This window comes from Telmatherina bonti (assembly GCF_933228915.1).
Source record: "Telmatherina bonti genome assembly, chromosome: 16".
Lineage (NCBI taxonomy): Eukaryota > Metazoa > Chordata > Actinopteri > Atheriniformes > Telmatherinidae > Telmatherina > Telmatherina bonti.
In genome coordinates, this window is record NC_136614.1 from 17737383 (window position 1) to 17756715 (window position 19333).

The following is a 19333-nucleotide window of genomic DNA, read 5'->3' on the forward strand; positions in this document are numbered from 1 at the left end:
AGAATGAACCCTCTGCTTGTCATGAACATGAAGGGGTTTTAATTCACATGCAGGAGTTTAAATGTCTGAAAATACCTGTCTGCTTCTGCTATCTTAAGTTTTTATGGAACACAAGAGACAGCATGTATGAAACACAGTTTGAATCAAATGGCAGGCATTTTTGCTCTGGTTAAGTGTTTCTGTAGCAAAGCTTGATCCGCCATCCATATAGTAAAGTAACTATATGTAGTAAAAGTAAAGATCTAAAATAAAAGTGCACTTTTTTCTGTGACTGACTTTTCATAGAAGAAGCTGAATTGGTCTCAAGTTTAGGATTGTTCTGTGTTGTACTGAACCACCAAGAAAATATCATTGATATGATCTAGGGGCTCCACATATAATGATTGTACATATGTCTCTATCAGTATGTTATGAAGTCAAACGAACTACATTATTCCTGCATATATTAAACATTGATAGACATGCAAGGCCTTGAATGTACAAGCAGCTCCCCCCAGTGACTAAACACTCTCCTCTTGTTCTCTTATGAATGTTTCCAGCTGTATTACTTTTGGCAAAGTTGCATCATTAAGTTGTTAAAATAAGTACATGTTTACAATTAATTAATGTTAAAGTCTTTAAATAAAATAAAATAATAAAAAAAAACACTCCTCCCATAAAAACTCTTGTTCTTTGGCTAAACATTACAGCAAAGTTGATTTCTTTGTATTTTGTTGTTGCCTGTCTGAAATAAACAAACTTTTAAAGATATTTATTTAATATTTTTACTAACTATTTTCCAAAGTTTTATAAATGACTGATGAACATAAATGATCCATGATTATATTAAATATATTTGCGATTTTCAGTGTTTTTTTTTTTTAAATTTATATTAATAATATAGATTTTAAAGAACAAATCTGTTCGGAAGTGTTAATGTTTGCTATGGCAGCATCAGACAATTCATTTAATCCATGCAGACTTGCAACAATAGTCTCAGTATTACTTTATAGTACATCTATTTATACGAGCAGATAAGATCAATAAAACCTGTAATCACGTCTGGTTGAAGATATATTACAGGCTTTTATTCAAAACAACAATTTGCAAACTTTAAAATGAAGCCTTCAATTTTGTCTCCTAAATCCTGAATTCTCAAAACACAAAAAATGTTTTTAACTCCTGCTCTGAACAAGAAGCACGACTTTAGGCAGATCTTCCTGAAATGAATCCACATCAAATGAAAGTGACTGAATCTCGATCCAGACACGTTTCCACGTGGCAGCAGCGTTTTCACTGCGCTGTCCCAGTTATAAACATGAACTGGTCATTATCTGGACATTGGAGAGGAAGACTAATCACACTCAGCACAGTTTGCTTTATGCACTAAACAGCCATAAGGAGCTGCTTTAATGGCAGCATTTAAATATGATGGTGAATCGGAACCTTTGAGCAAAGCCAACTGTTTATATTGTAACGAATTAAAGCTACAAGCTCGGGGCCCTCCTCGGCTCCAGAGCGCAAATTTAACCTGCAGCCTGCATACAGTATGCAGAGGTGCCATGCGCTGGTTTCAGTCAAATGCTGTAGCAGACAAATGGAAACACGAGAAGGTCACAATAACAAACTATTTGACCTTCTGTCGCAGAGGCGAGGAGCATAAACCAGCACAGAAACGCATCAAAACGCCTGTTTGAACTCTGCAGCCTAAACTGTGTCTGTTTGCTTTGTGTTGATTTGTTTGAAGAAAACAGCCACAAATCATTACTTTTATTAATTCTCCAAAAATGAAGAAATTAACAACAAGGAGATTGCAAATGCATTTTGCTACACCAATTTTGCATCCAAAGTTCAATATTAGGCTAATTATATATATATATATATATATATATATATATATATATATATATATATATATATATATATAAAAGGAAAAGGAAAAAAAGCTCCAAAACAGCCCATAAATAATTATTTTTTTCGTGTTCTTATTAATTGTACACTTTTCTAACCGAAAAAATTAAGAGACTTTTTTTATCGAAATGCAACAAGAAAAAAAAAGAAAAAAAAGAAAAATTAATAAATAAATAAATACATTCGACCATACAACTAAATAACTAATTTTATTTATTTATGATAAATAGGCCTACATTATTTAATTATTTTGCAGAATCAATAATAAGCTAAATGTATTTAAAAAAAAAACAACAAAAAACAAACAGAAAGTGTATTTGTTCGTTTACTGGTTTGGAAACAGACTGCAGCTTCAGTCTGGCTGACAGGTAGTTTGATGCAGAGCAGAACAGCTTTTTTTCACACTTCAGCCAAACTAACCCGCTGCTGGAAAACACGATTCATCAGCCAACTGGTTTGGTCTTTCTCACAAATGATTTAAGTAAGGAAGCAATATGCTTTTAGGGGTTTGTAAAGGAATAAATTTCAAGATAATTACAAATGACCTGATTTCTTCACCCGAAAAGATCCATAGAAATGCAAAGAAAAGAAAACAACTAAAATGAACAACCCATTTATCCACCAGTCTGTCCATTTGTGCGACTTGTTTTGGGTTTTATACCAGTTCATCTCTGTATTATTTTATTTTATTTTGAGGTTGCACATATTGATTTAGTTGCTGAGCCATAAACAAGTTTTTTTTCTCCACATTAAATACATATCAGACCCTTCAGGTCATCTGTTTCAGGTCATTTAACAGTCGCCAGAGTCCAAAGGCGACGTGGAGCATTTAGCTTCTATACTCCACATGTCTGGAACAAACTCTGCTGAAACACACAGGTTAAAGACTCACCTGTTCTCAACTGCATTTCACTCATTTTTATTCAAAGCTAAAGTTTATTTTAAGTCTAAATCTACATATTTCTTCAAATTTGGCATTGATTTTAATTTTAAAAGGTTTTATCGGATAATATTTCCTTTTTCTTTCTTTATTAATTAACTTTAAATTATGCTTCTTATTTTTGTAATGTTTATTTTGCCTGTAAAGCACTTTGAAAAGTTGAATTGTGCTATGTAAATGATTTTGCTTTGCCTTGTTACTGCTTTATATAAAAGCATCACACGATACTTTTATTATAATCTCAAGTTCTTCTACATTAAGATTAAAGTAGTTTTACATTTCATGATATTCATGTTTGCTTTGCGGAACATTCAAAGAGCAAAGTCCTACTTTCTCAGAAGCATCAGTTCAAGATGACAAAGTGTTTTTCCAGTAAAACGCTGCCATCAAGTGGTGAAAATCCTTTTCTACTGAGAGAGACTGAGCAGGTCTGTGTTGCTGTTTGTCTCATTGAGGGACCAGTCTCTTCTTTCAGCAATAATCCAACAACAGAGTGGAGGTTATACATCATGTCCTCTTGTGGAACAGGTTTTCCCACCATTCATTATGTCAGTGTGGCCAAGTTTAGACCCTGAATGAGGCTTTGGTTTGACTTTTTCATTAGTCCTGATATTTCCCACTTTTAAAACACTGTTTTTATTATTTAAAAAATGAACTTTAATTCAAGGAAACTGCCTAAAAATAAGCAAATTCCATTGATATTCTTCTACTTGCCTGCTGACATATTTTTGACATAATTTCCCTTGTCTAAACTTCTTGTGCATTTTAATGTGAAAAAAACTCTTCCATTATCCAACGCTGAATAAAAAACTTGGATGTGGATCATATTCATTTCAATCATACTCTACAATGTAAGAGAAATTATTTAAAAAAGCCAGACATTAAAAAGTACAGGCAGGCTACTGAACCTAAAACAACTATAAAAATCTCATTTTCAATCTGATTTAGAGAACAATATGGTCAGACACTTACTCAAAATAAAATGTGTGTGTGTGTGTGTGTGTGTGTGTGCGTGTAGTAAGTTAACACATTTATCCATTAAATCGGATGTGGTTGCACATACAGGTCTCTGAGGATCCCTGGTTTTAGCGTTAGACCTCCATTAAAGCATAAAAAAGCTCTTAGGGGGGATGTTGGTTTGCCTCTTCAGTAAGCGCAGGCGTCAGCTGCTGGTGACATCAGACTTTTTTACGGACACTTATTTCATTTTCTTATATTTTCTATACATATATGAACCAATGTGAAATTTACACACAGAAGGTAAACATGGTTGCATGTTATGAGTCTTTAAATAAAGCACATGTGAAGCAGATACACATTAATGAGTCCCACAATCACATTTAAGGCTGAAACTTACTGTAATTTGCTTCCTCTAAACATACAGACACACGTTTAACTTAACTGCATCATTATGAAAACTAAAAGAAATATTCAAACATTAGTGAGGGCAATGCTTGACATTTTCCTGTTTATTGTGTTTTATTCTATAATATCGACCATTTGGAGATCATTTTATAAATTCATCAAATGTGACATAAGGACAGTTCCCTTTATCAATGTAGCTTCCAGCAGACAGCTTGGGTAAGTCAACCGAGGAGCTTTTTTTTTTTTTATAATAAGTATATAACAAGTGTAAATCTCCTGTGGAGATCTGAACTCTTCTTTCAGGTTCTTGTGTAAAAATAATGCAAAACTATGGCAAACTTTCTTCTAACACTGCAAACCCAAGTGCATTTAAACCTGCTTTACTTAGATTACAGATTCAATTCGGTTATTCTAAAGCATCTATTCTAAAAGATCCAGCAAATTCCCATGCCGAAAACATGTTGGCACAACAAGGAACATGTAAAAAAAAAAAAAAAAAAAAGGCTTTGAGTGGTTTTTACCTTTAACATAATTTTAAATTACTATCAACAATGTATTTTAAAATAACAAAAAATGTTTTCGGTAAAAGGCATAAAATATGTTTTAACCACTTACGTGACTATATAAAAAAAAAAAAAAAGTCAATTTCCTTTTAGATTGGTTTTGTTTTTCTTCATTGCACCTTTAATAAAAGTACATTAGAAAATCCCTTAAAAAGCACTGCTGTGATTAAACATATCCACCAGGCTGCTGTTTCTTCCAGCTGATTACTTGTTTTAACAATTCAACATTTTAGGATAGAAAGAACTCATCTCTGTTGCAGAATTAGATGAGGATTGGCATCACTCTACTGTGTGGAACAAACATGTTTGTTTAGCTAAGCAGAAATACAGGAAACATGGCCAAAGTGCTGGTCTGGCGAGTCAGATGACATAAAGATCTGCCAACTGGAAACATATTCACGTGTTTTAGCCACAATTTGACCAGGATAGCGTGATGCTTTTAGTACGTTGTTGTCTAGAGCGGAAAGTCATGTGACTATGACTTTTAGTATATTATATATAGTATATTACTATATTATACTATTAGTGAAATCAACCTGCTGATGAAAATGAATATTCTCTTGTTGTTATTTTAGGGCTCCAGGTACAGCTGAGGAGCAGGTTGACGCTACAGCTCGCAGACTAAGCAGTGAAACAGAGGAAATAATGAAGTTCCTCAGAATAAGTGGCGATAATGCACTTTCCCAGTAACTTAGGTTTTCCGTGGCCATATGGACAAACTAACTGGCTCTTCAGAATTTCCAATATTTACTACTGTAACACCGTTAATTTTCCCTCAAATTTCATGTATAAAGGCAAAAATCCTACTTGTCAGGAACTATTTTTCCTTGGCGGAATGATATGAGTTTACTGATAAAAGTAACGGGGAAATGTTACGTTTTTGGGTCAACTGAGCAAATTTTTATAAATATGGGCCGATACGTGGTCAATCAAACATTATAGAGGTGTTTATAACAATGATACACCTACAAAGTTGTCTGTGGTCTTTTGCTCTCTGTCTGGTTGCTCTTTGAGTAAATTTATCAGCGCACATGTAATCAGTAGGTTTTACAGGCTCCAAAACAAAGCGGAAACCATGACGCACCCTGTCGCTGAATGAGCAAGAGCACATACTCATATAATCACTTCTCTAATTCAACAAGACATAAATGTACAAGTTTGAAGCTTCTATAAATGCTTCTATAAATGCCACAGACGGGTAAATTATCTCCTTTGTGCGATGATTATTTGAAATGGGAGTCAAGACTGGATCCACCAAATGTATCGTGTCCCTGGATTCAGTTTTTCCTGTCAGCTAAGCTATTAGCGTTCAGCTTAGTATTTGTTGCACATACAATAGACAGGAATGTTGCAAATCACCTCAATAAATTCTGAAAAAAAAAAAAAAAAAAAAAAAGGTACTATTCCCAAAATGTTCAAATGTTTCTTTAAAAATGCTTTCACACACGTTACAGCATCGCGTGAGGTCACTTAAAACCTGAAGTGTGCACAGAAAATTGTGTAAAAAGCAACTGACTGCTTTCCTGAAAGGCGCAGAGTCTGTGTGACGCCGCCTGTGCTGAGTCCAACAGGTTTTATGTGTCTTCACCAGCCTGCACCCTGCTGTTATTTAGCAGTCTCTCTCTTTCTCCTGCATTGCTCTCCTCTTCCTCGTTCACCAACGCCGCGCAGTACGGTATCCTGGCCAGCAGGGGGCGGTGAAGTCCATTGTAGAGCGCTGTACCCGCCAGCAGAACCAAGAAGCCCAGAACCTGCAGGCCTTGAAAAGTCTCCCAACCCAGTGCTAGACTCACCACCCAGATAACCAGTGTACGCAGGCTGTCCAGCACCATGCGGGTGGTGGCACTGATCTCCTTAGTGACGCTGATCCCAGCAAAGTTGAAGAAGGCGATGCTGACCGTGTTCCCCAGCAGAGCCAGCAGGATGAGAGGCTTGTTTCCGATCTGACAGAAGGCATCTAGCGCATCCTCCAGGACCTGCCGAGGGTTGTTGCTGAAGTTGCCAACATGGATGAAATACATGGGGATGAGCAGCAGAGACAGGACAATAAAACCAAAGAGGCCTGTAAAAAAAACCCAAACAAAAACAATGAATTTATTCTGACCAAAGACAAAAACAGCAGATCATAAATTGTTTGATTTATCAATTATTTTAAACTTGACAGCCTTCTTCACTGCTTGCGTATCATACAACCATTTTAAAAGAAACTTCCATCCATCCATCTTCTGCCGCTTATCCGGGGTCGGGCGCGGGGGCAGCAGCCTAAGCAGGGAAGCCCAGACTTCCCTCTCCCCAGCCACATTTGCCAACTCTGCGGGGGGGATCCCGAGGCGTTCCCAGGCCAGCCGAGAGATGTAATCCCTCCAGCGTGTCCTGGGTCTTCCCCGGGGTCTCCTCCCAGAGGGACGTGCCTGGAACACCTCACCAGGGAGGCGTCCAGGAGGCATCCTGACCAGATGCCCGAGCCACCTCAACTGGTTCCTCTCGATGCGAAGGAGCAGCGGCTCTACTCTGAGCCCCTCCCGGATGACTGAGCTCCTCACCCTATCTCTAAGGGAGAGCCCGGCCACCCTGCGGAGGAAACTCATTTCAGCCGCCTGTATACGAGATCTCGTTCTTTCGGTCACGACCCACAGCTCATGACCATAGGTGAGGGTAGGAACGTAGATCGACTGATAAATCGAGAGCTTCGCCTTCTGGCTCAGCTCCTTCTTCACCACGACAGACTGGCGCAGAGCCCGCATTACTGCAGACGCCGCACCGATCCGTCTGTCGATCTCACGCTCCATCCTTCCCTCACTCGTGAACAAGACCCCGAGATATTTAAACTCCTCCACTTGAGGCAGGACCTGACTCCCGACCCGGAGAGGGCAATCCACCCTATTCCGGCTGAGGACCATGGTCTCAGATTTTGAGGTGCTGATTCTCATCCCAGCCGCTTCACACTCGGCCGCGAATCGCTCAAGCGAGAGCTGGAGATCACGACCAGATGAAGCCAACAGGACCACGTCATCCGCAAAAAGCAGGGACCCAATCCTGAGGCCACCAAGTCGGATCCCCTCAACCCCTCGGCTGCGCCTAGAAATTCTGTCCATATAAGTTATGAACAGAATCGGTGATAAAGGGCAGCCTTGGCGGAGTCCAACCCTCACCGGAAACAAATCCGACTTACTACCGGCAATGCGGACCAAGCTCTGACACCTGTCGTACAGGGACCGGACAGCTCGTACAGGGGGGTCCGGTACCCCATACTCCCGGAGTACCCCCCACAGGAGCCCCCGGGGGACACGGTCGAATGCCTTCTCCAGGTCCACAAAGCACATGTAGACTGGTTGGGCAAACTCCCATGCCCCCCCCAGGACCCCAGAGAGGGTATAGAGCTGGTCCACTGTTCCGCGACCAGGACGAAAACCACACTGCTCCTCCTCAATCCGGGATTCGACTATCCGGCGGACCCTCCTCTCCAGGACCCCTGAATAGACCTTACCAGGGAGGCTGAGGAGTGTGATTCCCCTGTAATTGGAACACACCCTCCAGTCCCCCTTCTTAAAAAGGGGGACCACCACCCCAGTCTGCCAATCCAGCGGTACTGCCCCCGATGTCCACGCGATGCTGCAGAGGCGTGTCAGCCAGGACAGCCCCATAGCATCCAGAGCCTTAAGGAACTCCGGGCGGATCTCATCCACCCCCGGGGCCTTGCCGCCAAGGAGCTTTTTGACCACCTCAGCGACTTCAGCCCCAGAGATAGGAGAGTCCACCCCTGAGTCCACCAGCTCTGCTCCCTCATGGGAAGACGTGTTGGTAGGATTGAGGAGGTCTTCGAAGTATTCCCTCCACCGACCCACAACGTCCCGAGTTGAGGTCAGCAGCACCCCATCTCCACTGTACACAGTATTGATGGAGCACTGCTTCCCCCCCCTGAGCCGCCGGATGGTGGACCAGAATCTCCTCGAAGCCGTCCGGAAGTCTTTCTCCATGGCCTCGCCGAACTCCGCCCATGCCCGAGTTTTTGCCTCGGCAACGGCCGAAGCCGCATGCCGCTTAGCCCGCCGGTACCCATCAGCTGCCTCCAGAGTCCCACAGGCCAAGAAGGCCCGATAGGACTCCTTCTTCAGCTTGACGGCATCCCTCACTGCTGGTGTCCACCAACGAGTCCTGGGATTACCGCCACGACAGGCACCAACGACCTTGCAGCCACAGCTCCGGCTGGCCGCCTCAGCAATAGAGGCACAGAACACAGCCCATTCGGACTCAATGTCCCCCGCCTCACCCGGGACATGTTCGAAGCTCTGCTGAAGGTGGGAGTTGAAGCTCGCTCTGACAGGGGACTCAGCCAGATGTTCCCAGCAGACCCTCACAACACGTTTGGGCCTGCCAGCTCTGACCGGCTTCCTCCCCCACCATCTGAGCCAACTCACCACCAGGTGGTGATCAGTTGACAGCTCCGCCCCCCTCTTCACCCGAGTGTCCAAGGCATGTGGCCGCAGGTCCGACGATACGACTACAAAGTCGATCATTGAACTGCGGCCCAGGGAATCCTGATGCCAGGTGTACATATGGACCCTCTTATGCTGGAACATGGTGTTCGTTATAGACAATCCATGACGAGCACAGAAGTCCAATAACAAAACACCATTTGGGTTCAGAGGGGGGGGGACCATGCCTCCCAATCACTCCCCTCCAGGTCTCACTGTCATTGTCCACGTGAGCATTGAAGTCCCCCAGCAGAACAATGGAGTCCCCAGAAGGAGCACCCTCCAGCACTCCCTCCAAGGACCCCAGAAAGGGTGGGTACTCTGAACTGCTGTTCGGTGCATAAGCACAGACAACAGTCAGGACCCGTCCCCCCACCCGGAGGCGGAGGGAAACTACCCTTTCATCCACCGGGGTAAACCCCAACGTGCAGGCACCAAGCTGGGGGCTGATGAGAATGCCCACACCAGCTCGGCGCCTCTCACCATGAGCAACTCCAGAGTGGAAGAAGGTCCAGCCCCTCTCGAGGGTACTGGTTCCAGAGCCCAAGCCATGCGTCGAGGTGAGTCCAACTATATCTAGTCGGAACCGCTCAACCTCGCGCACCAGCTCAGGCTCCTTCCCCACCAGAGAAGTGACGTTCCACGTCCCTAGAGCCAGCTTCTGCAGCCGGGGATCGGACCGCCAGGGTCCCCGCCCCTTGCTGCCGCCCAGCTCACATTGCACCCGACCCCTACGGCTCCTCCCGCAGATGGTGAGCCCACGGGAGGAAAGAAAGAAACTTTTCCTTTCAAAATAAATTTTCAAATTAAAAAACATAAATTGTGTTAAATATTATTAACATATAAAATGGAAAAACTAAAGACTGCAAAGAAATGAACAAACTCCTCCATCAGAGTGGAAGCATGGTTTTGGTGAATTGAGCATGCTTTTAACGATTGGCCGACCGGTTATATAAGCAGCTCTACACTATCATTCTTGAGTCAGAAATATATGGAAGCAGCTCTAAATTGATTTGTTCTGACCACCTGAAGCAAACAAACTGGCTCGATCACCTGATAGAGCTGCAAACACCAGCTTGTTTACACATCCAGCAGTCACAGAAGAGCATTTTCATCACGCATTAGAAGTCGAACTGACTGAAGAAACCTTTTACTTCCTTGCAGCCATGTCTTGTCCGGCTCATTGGCTGCAAAATGTTTGACCACATTCACCTGTTTGACGCAACCTGCATCTACCTGAGCTGGATGTGCACAGTTTCAGAGCCTGGTGCAACCAAAACAAAGATGACAGACATAAAAGAGAGGGAAGAGCAGTTATCAAAACAATAACCAGAGAGTGGCTAAAAGGATCTGAACAGCGACTAGTTTAACTTTCAATCCATACAAGGACAGCATGATTCTGTATTGTAGATCTTGGTTCCAGACTTGACACCTGACCAGATGTGTGGGGTTAATTCCTGAATGAGTTTACCATCTGCAGCCTGTCAGCTTTCTGTAACTTACAGCGACACAGTTGAGAAAGCTTCTTAGAAGTTGCTGCTGTGCAACTATCAGATTTATTGATGGGTAAATACAAGGAATATTGAAATATCTTTTAAAGTTATGCACTACAGAACATCTGCAGTTTTCTCCGTGATCGACAGCTAACTCCGCCTCCATCTTGCATCCTGCCTGCACTGTGAGCTCTCTTTAGCCAGTAAAAGATAATCTTATTTTGACTCTCCTGTTTCATTTCTCCATTTCTGTTCCTCTGATCATGTCATCTTGAATTTCTTTGCTAAGTCAGCTGCGTCATGTGGCATCTCAAATGAAAAAGCTGTAAAGTGTAGTTTCTCAGCCTCAGGATGCCGCTGGGCGGCGACGGCTCCAGAAATGTACATATTCATAGATGTGCCATCAAACGCATCCAGTTCACAGAGTTTTAAGGTTGGAAAGATACATTATTGATCTTTAAAAAAAAAGTATTTTTTCTGCTTAAAATGCTTGAAAACAACGACAGAACTGTCTGTTGTTGATGTCTTGACATTTGACCTTTGCCCTTTTCACTATTGACGATTCTTATTATCAGTGATTCAGGTGTTTTGCTTCATCTGTTCTTTTTGTTTGGTTCAATTTTCTTCTGACTTGCAAGGGAACAAATTCATCCTGGAAAGGGTGTCAGCACCAGTGGCATGCAGCTGCAGAACCGCTGTACCTTCAGTTCCAACAGCCCGAAGAGGATGGACATCGTGTTTGTAGACAAACTTTTCCTCCAGCACCATCTGCACTGAAACGATAATCTGAGCCATGATGATCAGAAGATCACCTGCAGTGGAGAAACACAACATCCAAAATAACACTTAGACAAAAACTTTAACAGAATGAAAAAAACAAAAAATGCCAAATTATTGGCGTCATTGTTATTTAATAAAGTTTGACAAACTCCAAATATACTTTTGACAAAATCTCACCTGTGATGACGTCACTGAGTTTATGTGAGTCGTCTTTGTGCCCAGTGACAAAGTCAGCGAGGCCGACTATCACAAGGCCAAGGATGGTGATGAAGATACCGAGCCACTGACTGGGCAACAGGCGACGCCCCAAAAAAGCCACAGAAAGCAGACCGGTGAAGATGATGACCGCTCCCCGAAGCATCTGGAAGCTGGAGGCGCTCGTCATGTTGAGTGCTGGAAAACAAAAAGGTTTTAGTTTCAGAATTCTAATACAGAAACAGAAACGTTTAAGTCCAGTTTAATAATTACAATGTTTTACCAACATCGTAGCACTAAAGGTTGTGGCCACTTACCGACATACATGATGGAAGTGGCTGTCATATCACACATGGCAGGAGGGAAGAAGAGGAGAGGGTTGAAGCTCTGGCCAGGATTCATCTTTGGTTCTGGGCTTCGTCTGTCATGGCAAAGCAAGATGTAGAAAACCGCCAGACAACTGAACTCGCCCAGAAACATCCCCACCGCCTGGATGGCAAGCATTGGACAGAAAGACAGAAACAGTCATAGAAAGAATTTCACCACTGATTTAGTTTGTTTTAGCTCCAGTTTCAAACCCTTTCAAATACATCATGCTGCTTTAATAAGTTCATCGTTTGCACTTTAATTCCACATCCCCTTCTCTGAGGCTGCCAGTATTTAAAAACCAGGGAGGAGAGTTAAGAAGTGCCAAGAGACTAAATCTGGCTTTTGAATTTTGGAAATGAAACTACAGCACGAGTCAGTAGATTCTGTGTGTAGACATATGTCAGTGCATCAGATAGGAGAAACTATGTATCGTTTGTTGCTTTGTCACTACAATGTCTGTCATTGTCCTTAGAGCAGGAATTAAATGAGTTTTTATTACTAATATTCAGAATAAAGCTGCACATTACATATTAAAATGCATGAGTTGTATTTTTATTTTTATTTTGACTGATATAAATAATTTTCACATGTACATTCACTCACTTTTCCTGACACATTCAATCAACTTTGTCCCTGTTAGGAACATTTACATATGGCTACAACCTTTTCCTGTTTCTATATCAGCCACAGAGTGCAGCTGAAGTCATCACTAAGGTATCTGTTTTTGGGAAGACTTGAAAAAAGATAACCACAGAAATGTATCATTAAATCCTTTACACAATGTCTTGGCGACAATTGACTTTTGCTTATGTAATTTCCAACCAAAATAATCGAAAACAATTAAAAAACAAAAGGTTTAAATTTAGCATTTGTGGACAGAATTGTGGAATTAAACGTGTGCAAACTTTATTTAGCCTTCAAATTGCTTTTAAAAAACTAATTATCCTGGCAAATAAGTAAAAATGTTTTGAATTTTACCAGATTTTTCTCAATGCTTTTTAGGGTCACAGCTGTTTCAGAACAAGGACTGAGATAAATATTCAGTCCTAGCTTGTAACCATGTGCCCAAAGTGTGACACAATGCTGACATACTGCAGTTTATAACTATACCTGTACAAATGGGTGTGAGAACTCATGTTCAGGTCCATCATGACAGCCTTTTGCGCTAAACAAATCAGCCCATCTGTCAGACAAAAACCACATTAGAACAACTTTAGTTAATCATACATGGCAGCAGTTACCATACAGTAAGTTATCACCTAGTTCAGATTATAAAATATAAGAAAAATAACCATATCCATTCTAAAGTATATTTGACATCTTCTATCATTTTTATCACAGGCATATTCTTACATATTCTTTAGTTTATTGTTATTAATCAATATATAATCAATAGATTCTTTTATTATGACCTGATGTGACTCTATAACAGAAGTAAATACAGACACACAAAGAGCACAGAAGAAGCAGAAAGAGTTCCTGATGAGAAAAGTCAAGGACAGTGGCTGGACTGTGTGTTTCAACTGAAACCACACACACACACACACACACACACACACACACACACACACACACACACACACAAACACACACACACGGCTCAACTCTAAGTTATCAGTAATATTCAAATAGAAAGGAGCAGAAACTCCTTAGAAAGTGAACAATAGCAGGTTTGTGGAGCCATGGGAAAAGAGTAGGGAGGATGCAACTTTCACAGGAACTTCACCTGCTGACTCAAGGCCAGGACCAAATAAGATGGAGGCCACAGTCCTGCAGAAGGAGTGACGCTCTCAACAGAAATACACATTCATATGAATTTTCATATTCATGCACGCACAGTCATATGATTTGTCCAATATGAAAGAGGAGGGTTGACGTATGACAGGCGAGATCTTCAGGCTGAACCTTGGACCCTCGCATTTGATGTATTAGCTTAGCAGCTAAGGGTATCAGCAAGACCTCCTCGCGAGATATGTACAATCTTCTTTTCCTTAACAAAGAATAGTCAGTTCTAACTTCAGTCCTCTGACTTGGTCTTTTTTCTCATTTCAACCAGATTTGAATTATGTAACCTTCTGATCAATGGTTTAATGTGTTTGCATTTTGAAATATTACAGATTTAAGAGAAAAGAACAACAACAGTTCGTATTGTGGATTTTTTTCACACTGTGTTTAATCAACGGCGGCTGAATGAAAGATAATGACGTCTAAATTTCCACATTTCTCATTAAAGGTTTTATGTTTCTATCCCTGCACCATTACATAAAACCAGTAAGACATTGCACAGCCAGACTGGATGATCGTGACACTGTTTAGTTTGTGGGGTTAATGAGTCCTTATCTTTAGAAAAAGCTTTTATGGTCTTAAGAGTCAGCGGAAGCATGGCTGACGTGACGGTTTTGTTCTTAAAACGGAGATGACACAACACTTCCTTGATATGCTGAAAATGTCTGAGCTCATCAATTTCCAAGTGAAACTGGGGTTGTCTGTCAGCTGATCTAAATCTGCTTTAACTATCCCTTATTATCGCCAGTGCGCTTTGAATTAAACATCCTCATATAACATAGCCGCATTAAAGAAAAAAATGTAGGCTGCACAACTACTGGGAATTACTGCACAGCTACAGCTACTGGGAGGAGGCGGCGTGTCAGGGCAGGTATCAGGTGACTACGGGGAAACTTTACCTGTGAGTTACCATTTTCATGTTTGAGAACATGATGCAGCAGGTTTTGTCTGACACATTAGTGCTACACAGACTGATTTTTGGCAGTGCTGAATTTGTTCCGATGACAAAACCCACAAAGTGACTGAAGTGTGAGTCAAGCAGGAGAAAGCTGACATCACAGATTATTGGAGAAGTTAAAAAAGCTGATCTTCTGGTTTCACTAAAGAGACCCTCTTCCCACAGACACATGAAGACTAATTCTTGAAGCAAAAAAATCTTAATGCCATGAATATATGTTGAGAATGCAGGAAAAACAAAATAAACATTTTAAACTACATATTATTACTGAACCAAATAAGTACAGAGATGGTGTAAAGAGCCATCATGTTCTAATAAACAGACTCTTTGTTGTTTATTTTCCATTTTATAATAAATCCTGCTTTCATTTTATATCCTCCTCTTCTGTCACATCTACTGCAGACATTAACATCTCTCATCTCTTGTTTGTGCGACACAAATGAGTGGAGGTTTAACAATTTTTACTAGTTTATAATGAAGGAAATGACATTTTTGTACAGGATGCATTATGTTAGAACACATTTGGTGAAATACTAACATCTCAATTACATTATCAAATTTTTTTTCTTTCTACTTATCTTTCTTTTTATTCCTTTTACAAGCCTTAACCTACACTTTGCTAATAGCAGATCAACAGGTTAAGACAATATATGACAAGTAAATTATTCTCCAAGACAAAAAAAAAATGATATCACCCAGAGCGTACCATATTATGAACTTTCTTTAAGAGCTCTTCTTTTTGCAACTATTAATTCATCTCACGTACTAGTCAGGCATATCATCACTATTTCATTATCACTATTACAAAATATATAGAATCATACGATCCTTTTGGGACTTATTTTTCTTCCAGTTTTTTTTTCCAGCAGAGAAATGGAAAGCATTTTGATGAAACAATTTTTTTTGGTAGAAGCTGACTATTTATTATCAGATCTTATAACTTTTCTTTGCCCTCCCTTCCCTAAACTCAGTCACCTGTACCTCTGGCACCACCTATTCAGCAGATAATTCCCTGTCTAAAATATGATATTTTGCTGATGTCTGGTCTTGGATTCAAACTATTAATACTGACTATTAAGATAATCATATGTGGAAAAGCAGATCTGGGAATTCTCCAGATTCTTTAAGAACAATTCGGCTAACATTTTTGCAGAATACATGAAAACAACATCTGACTGTTGTCCACACTCTGCCTGAAACAATTTCAACTCAGCAGTACCTGCTTATACATCACGAGGAATGTACATTTACCACTGAATACTTCTGTGCCACAGGTGGTCACAGTGTACTCTCGTACTTTTAGGTTTTGTTTCCATTTTAACACACAGATCTTTGGTTTAGGATGGTGAAAGGCTATTTGAAATTCACAATATCCAAAATTTACAACTAAAAGACATTTCAACAAGGTTCTGCATTTTGTTATCCCAAGTTTTGACAGCATTTATGGATAAATCATGTACTTTTAAAATATAAAGACTTAGATTGTCTCTGTTTAAGACTGCTTTACATTTATATTTGAGTGAAAAGGTTAGCTTTTGGAATATACATTGGCTTTGTACAGGGCTTTTTTTTTTTTTTTTTTTTTTTTAAATTTTTAAAAATAAAATAAGTCCAGATGCTGATAGATAGATAGATAGATAGATAGATAGATATATAGATAGATAAATAGATAGATAGATAGATATATAGATAGATAAATAGATAGATAGATAGATAGATAGATAGATAGATAGATAGATAGATAGATAAGAGTTCACAGCTTTGTGTGTGCTTTCATACACATTTAAGTCGTGGCCTTTCAGATTAGTTTGGTGTAACACTGATAATCAATAATAATGCAGTTTATTGAGTGAAACCTGATCTCATATTAAGCTGGCACTTGCATCTCATCAGCGGTTGTTTCCTGACAACAGCTTTATCAAGTTAGTAACATCAAAATATCTGTCCTCACCTGTATCACACGCAATTAGCTTCCGATAAGCCAACAAAGTCTGCTTTCTTATCAAATTTACAGCAGAACATGTAAATAAAATACACATTAGCGTTTTGTTTAGCAGTGAATTAGCTAACGTCAGTCAACTATCATAAAACGTAGCTACAACCTCGTTACCTCAACATTACACCGTAATAAGACTTTAAGGAACACATAAAAACAATAAATTCACATTTGGACGTAAATGAAACCCTCAGTTAAGGGTTGCTTTCTTTCCAGGTCATTATTTGTGTGACCTAACTCAGCTATAGACAATAAACATATGACACCATACAAAACTGAATCAAATTCACTCACTTGGCCGACAGCGTGTTGATGGAGCCAGTTGTGAGCATAAGGCCCGCAAGAAACAGCTGGTATTTTGTCCAAGCCATGCTTGACAAGTGAAAAAACACAAAAAAGACGAACAAGGTCCTGTTTTCTTAACAAGGTACCCTGGTTGTTGATTCACGCGCTATCCACTCGGCTTTGTCCGTCTGTGAACACCACATGACAGCTCACAGTCAGCTGACCGCTGATCGAACTACGTGTTGCCTTCATGAACACTCGGAAAAAGAACATTTAAACATTTGTCTGTCTTTCTCTCAGCAACACAACTCAAAAGTTATTGACTGATTTTAATGAAAATTTTGGGAAATTTTATGAGGAAAATAAGGAAAAAATGATTGGATTTTGGAGATTATGCAGATTTTTTTTTTTTTTTTTTTTTTTAAAAAAAAAAGGATTCTTTACTCCGTAGAAACAGACCTAACCGATGCTTCTATTTTTACATTAAGAAATAATAGAAAACATTTTGTCAATATACAAAGTTGTCTATAATGACATTAGTGCACGAGTATAAACATAATGTAATGGACAAAACAACAAAGACATTGAAGATGTCAGTAAAAGAATACTGCACAGATAAGTGGTCAGTACAGGTTTTCAAACGCAGATCACATTAGATTTAAGTTCAATTTGGTGCCACTTTTTGGAAAAAAAAATCTGAGTGTTTGTTCTGGCCAGATGGACATTGTGGGATTGTGGCATTTCCGCAATTCCACAACGAAACAAAGAATTACAAGGAAACCATTGATACCAAATATGTCATGACTGATCAATGGGACATTACTAAAATATCTATACAGAGTGGAACTGATTTTATGACAAGGTTCATGGAAATCAAATGATTTGTTTAAACAGATTTGATTAATTTCTGACTATATTACATTAATTTATGTTGTCATTTCTAAATTAATCCGAACATGCTGCTAATATCAGCTCAAACAAGTTCAGGTGCTGCTTATCTCTCTGTAAGAACTGCTGTCCTTCACTTTATTTTCACCTGACTTCTTTTTCTCTTGCCTTTCTTGCATCCAGACTTCACTTTCTCTGCTAAATATGTGGCTTTCACATCTTGCTGTCTTGCTTTACTCTGGGACCAATTGTGGTTGAACCGATCCGTGCTGGTGACAAATTTCTTTTCACAATTTTAGGGGGATGATAGGGCATCAAAGAACATCCATTATTTTTTAAAGCAAATCTAGTCTCTCGATCGTCATAATCCCTTAATCAGGCAAAGTGAGTTTGCACATTAAAAAAGTTAAATGGAAATTAACTGTGCTATTTGTTCCTCAATTCAACTCTCATCGATTATGTGTGAAGCAGTCTGTGGTAAAATGTGTTCTTCAACATGCCTTCAACTTGATTAGACCTTTTCAATGACAAAAGTAAAACACAAGTTTAAATGAAAATGCACAAAAATAAAAATAAAAAAAGGCATATGGAGTTATTGCGGATCATCTTCTACCAGGACGAGAGAAATGTAAATCTGACACAGATGATTTTATTTTTTAGATTATTGTTTGTCTCTGACAATAATGTACAGAAGTAAACAAACTGAAAGTAATAATAATACTCCTATTGTTATGAGGGTTTCCTTTTAGATTAGATTACATGATTTGATCAACTAATCCAGATTAAAATAAAAATACAAACATGACACTGTCAGTGTGTTTGCAGTCTAAAATTAATGACTGAATTTGATCTTACTGAACTCATTCATTTTCTACTTCCAACACACATTTTTATTAGCAGTTGACAGTTGTTTTTCCAGCATCCCATAAAGGTCATTACTTTTCATCCAGTGCACTTAACTCCATGTTTTTATGTTTACAGAACTACAACATAGATACGAATAGATGGACTAAATACAGCATGAAGTGGATCCTGGGTCAACAGCAGATGGAGTCAGAGACTAGAGGATGATTTTATGACTGAGGCTGGATCACAGTAAATTCTCCCTGTGTGGCCTCATGTTGCTTAAGATGATAACATGAACTCTTGTTTCTGTGAGAATGATGTTCCATGATAACAACCTGTGGCTTTATTTATTATTATTATTATTATTATTATTATTTTTTTTTTATTTTTTTATTTTTTTTTTAGCATTTAAAGATTATTGTGATAAAAACAGTTAAATTCAGGAAATTAGTATTAAAAAAAGTAACTTTCACATTACCACAAGTACTAGGACAAAATGCCTTAA

The 19333-nt window shown here is 39.6% G+C and overlaps 1 protein-coding gene across 1 annotated transcript; it reads right to left on the bottom strand.

Annotated features, from left to right (window-relative positions):
- Positions 1-6332: 6332 nt before the first annotated feature.
- Positions 6333-17180, bottom strand: slc35f6 (solute carrier family 35 member F6; the record flags this gene model as incomplete). The annotated part of the gene is made up of 6 exons (XM_079255072.1): positions 6333-6820; positions 11428-11538; positions 11684-11899; positions 12019-12190; positions 13181-13253; positions 17104-17180. 6 exons carry the CDS (start codon positions 17178-17180, stop codon positions 6333-6335), a joined length of 1137 nt encoding a protein of 378 aa, XP_079111198.1.
- Positions 17181-19333: the final 2153 nt, after the last annotated feature.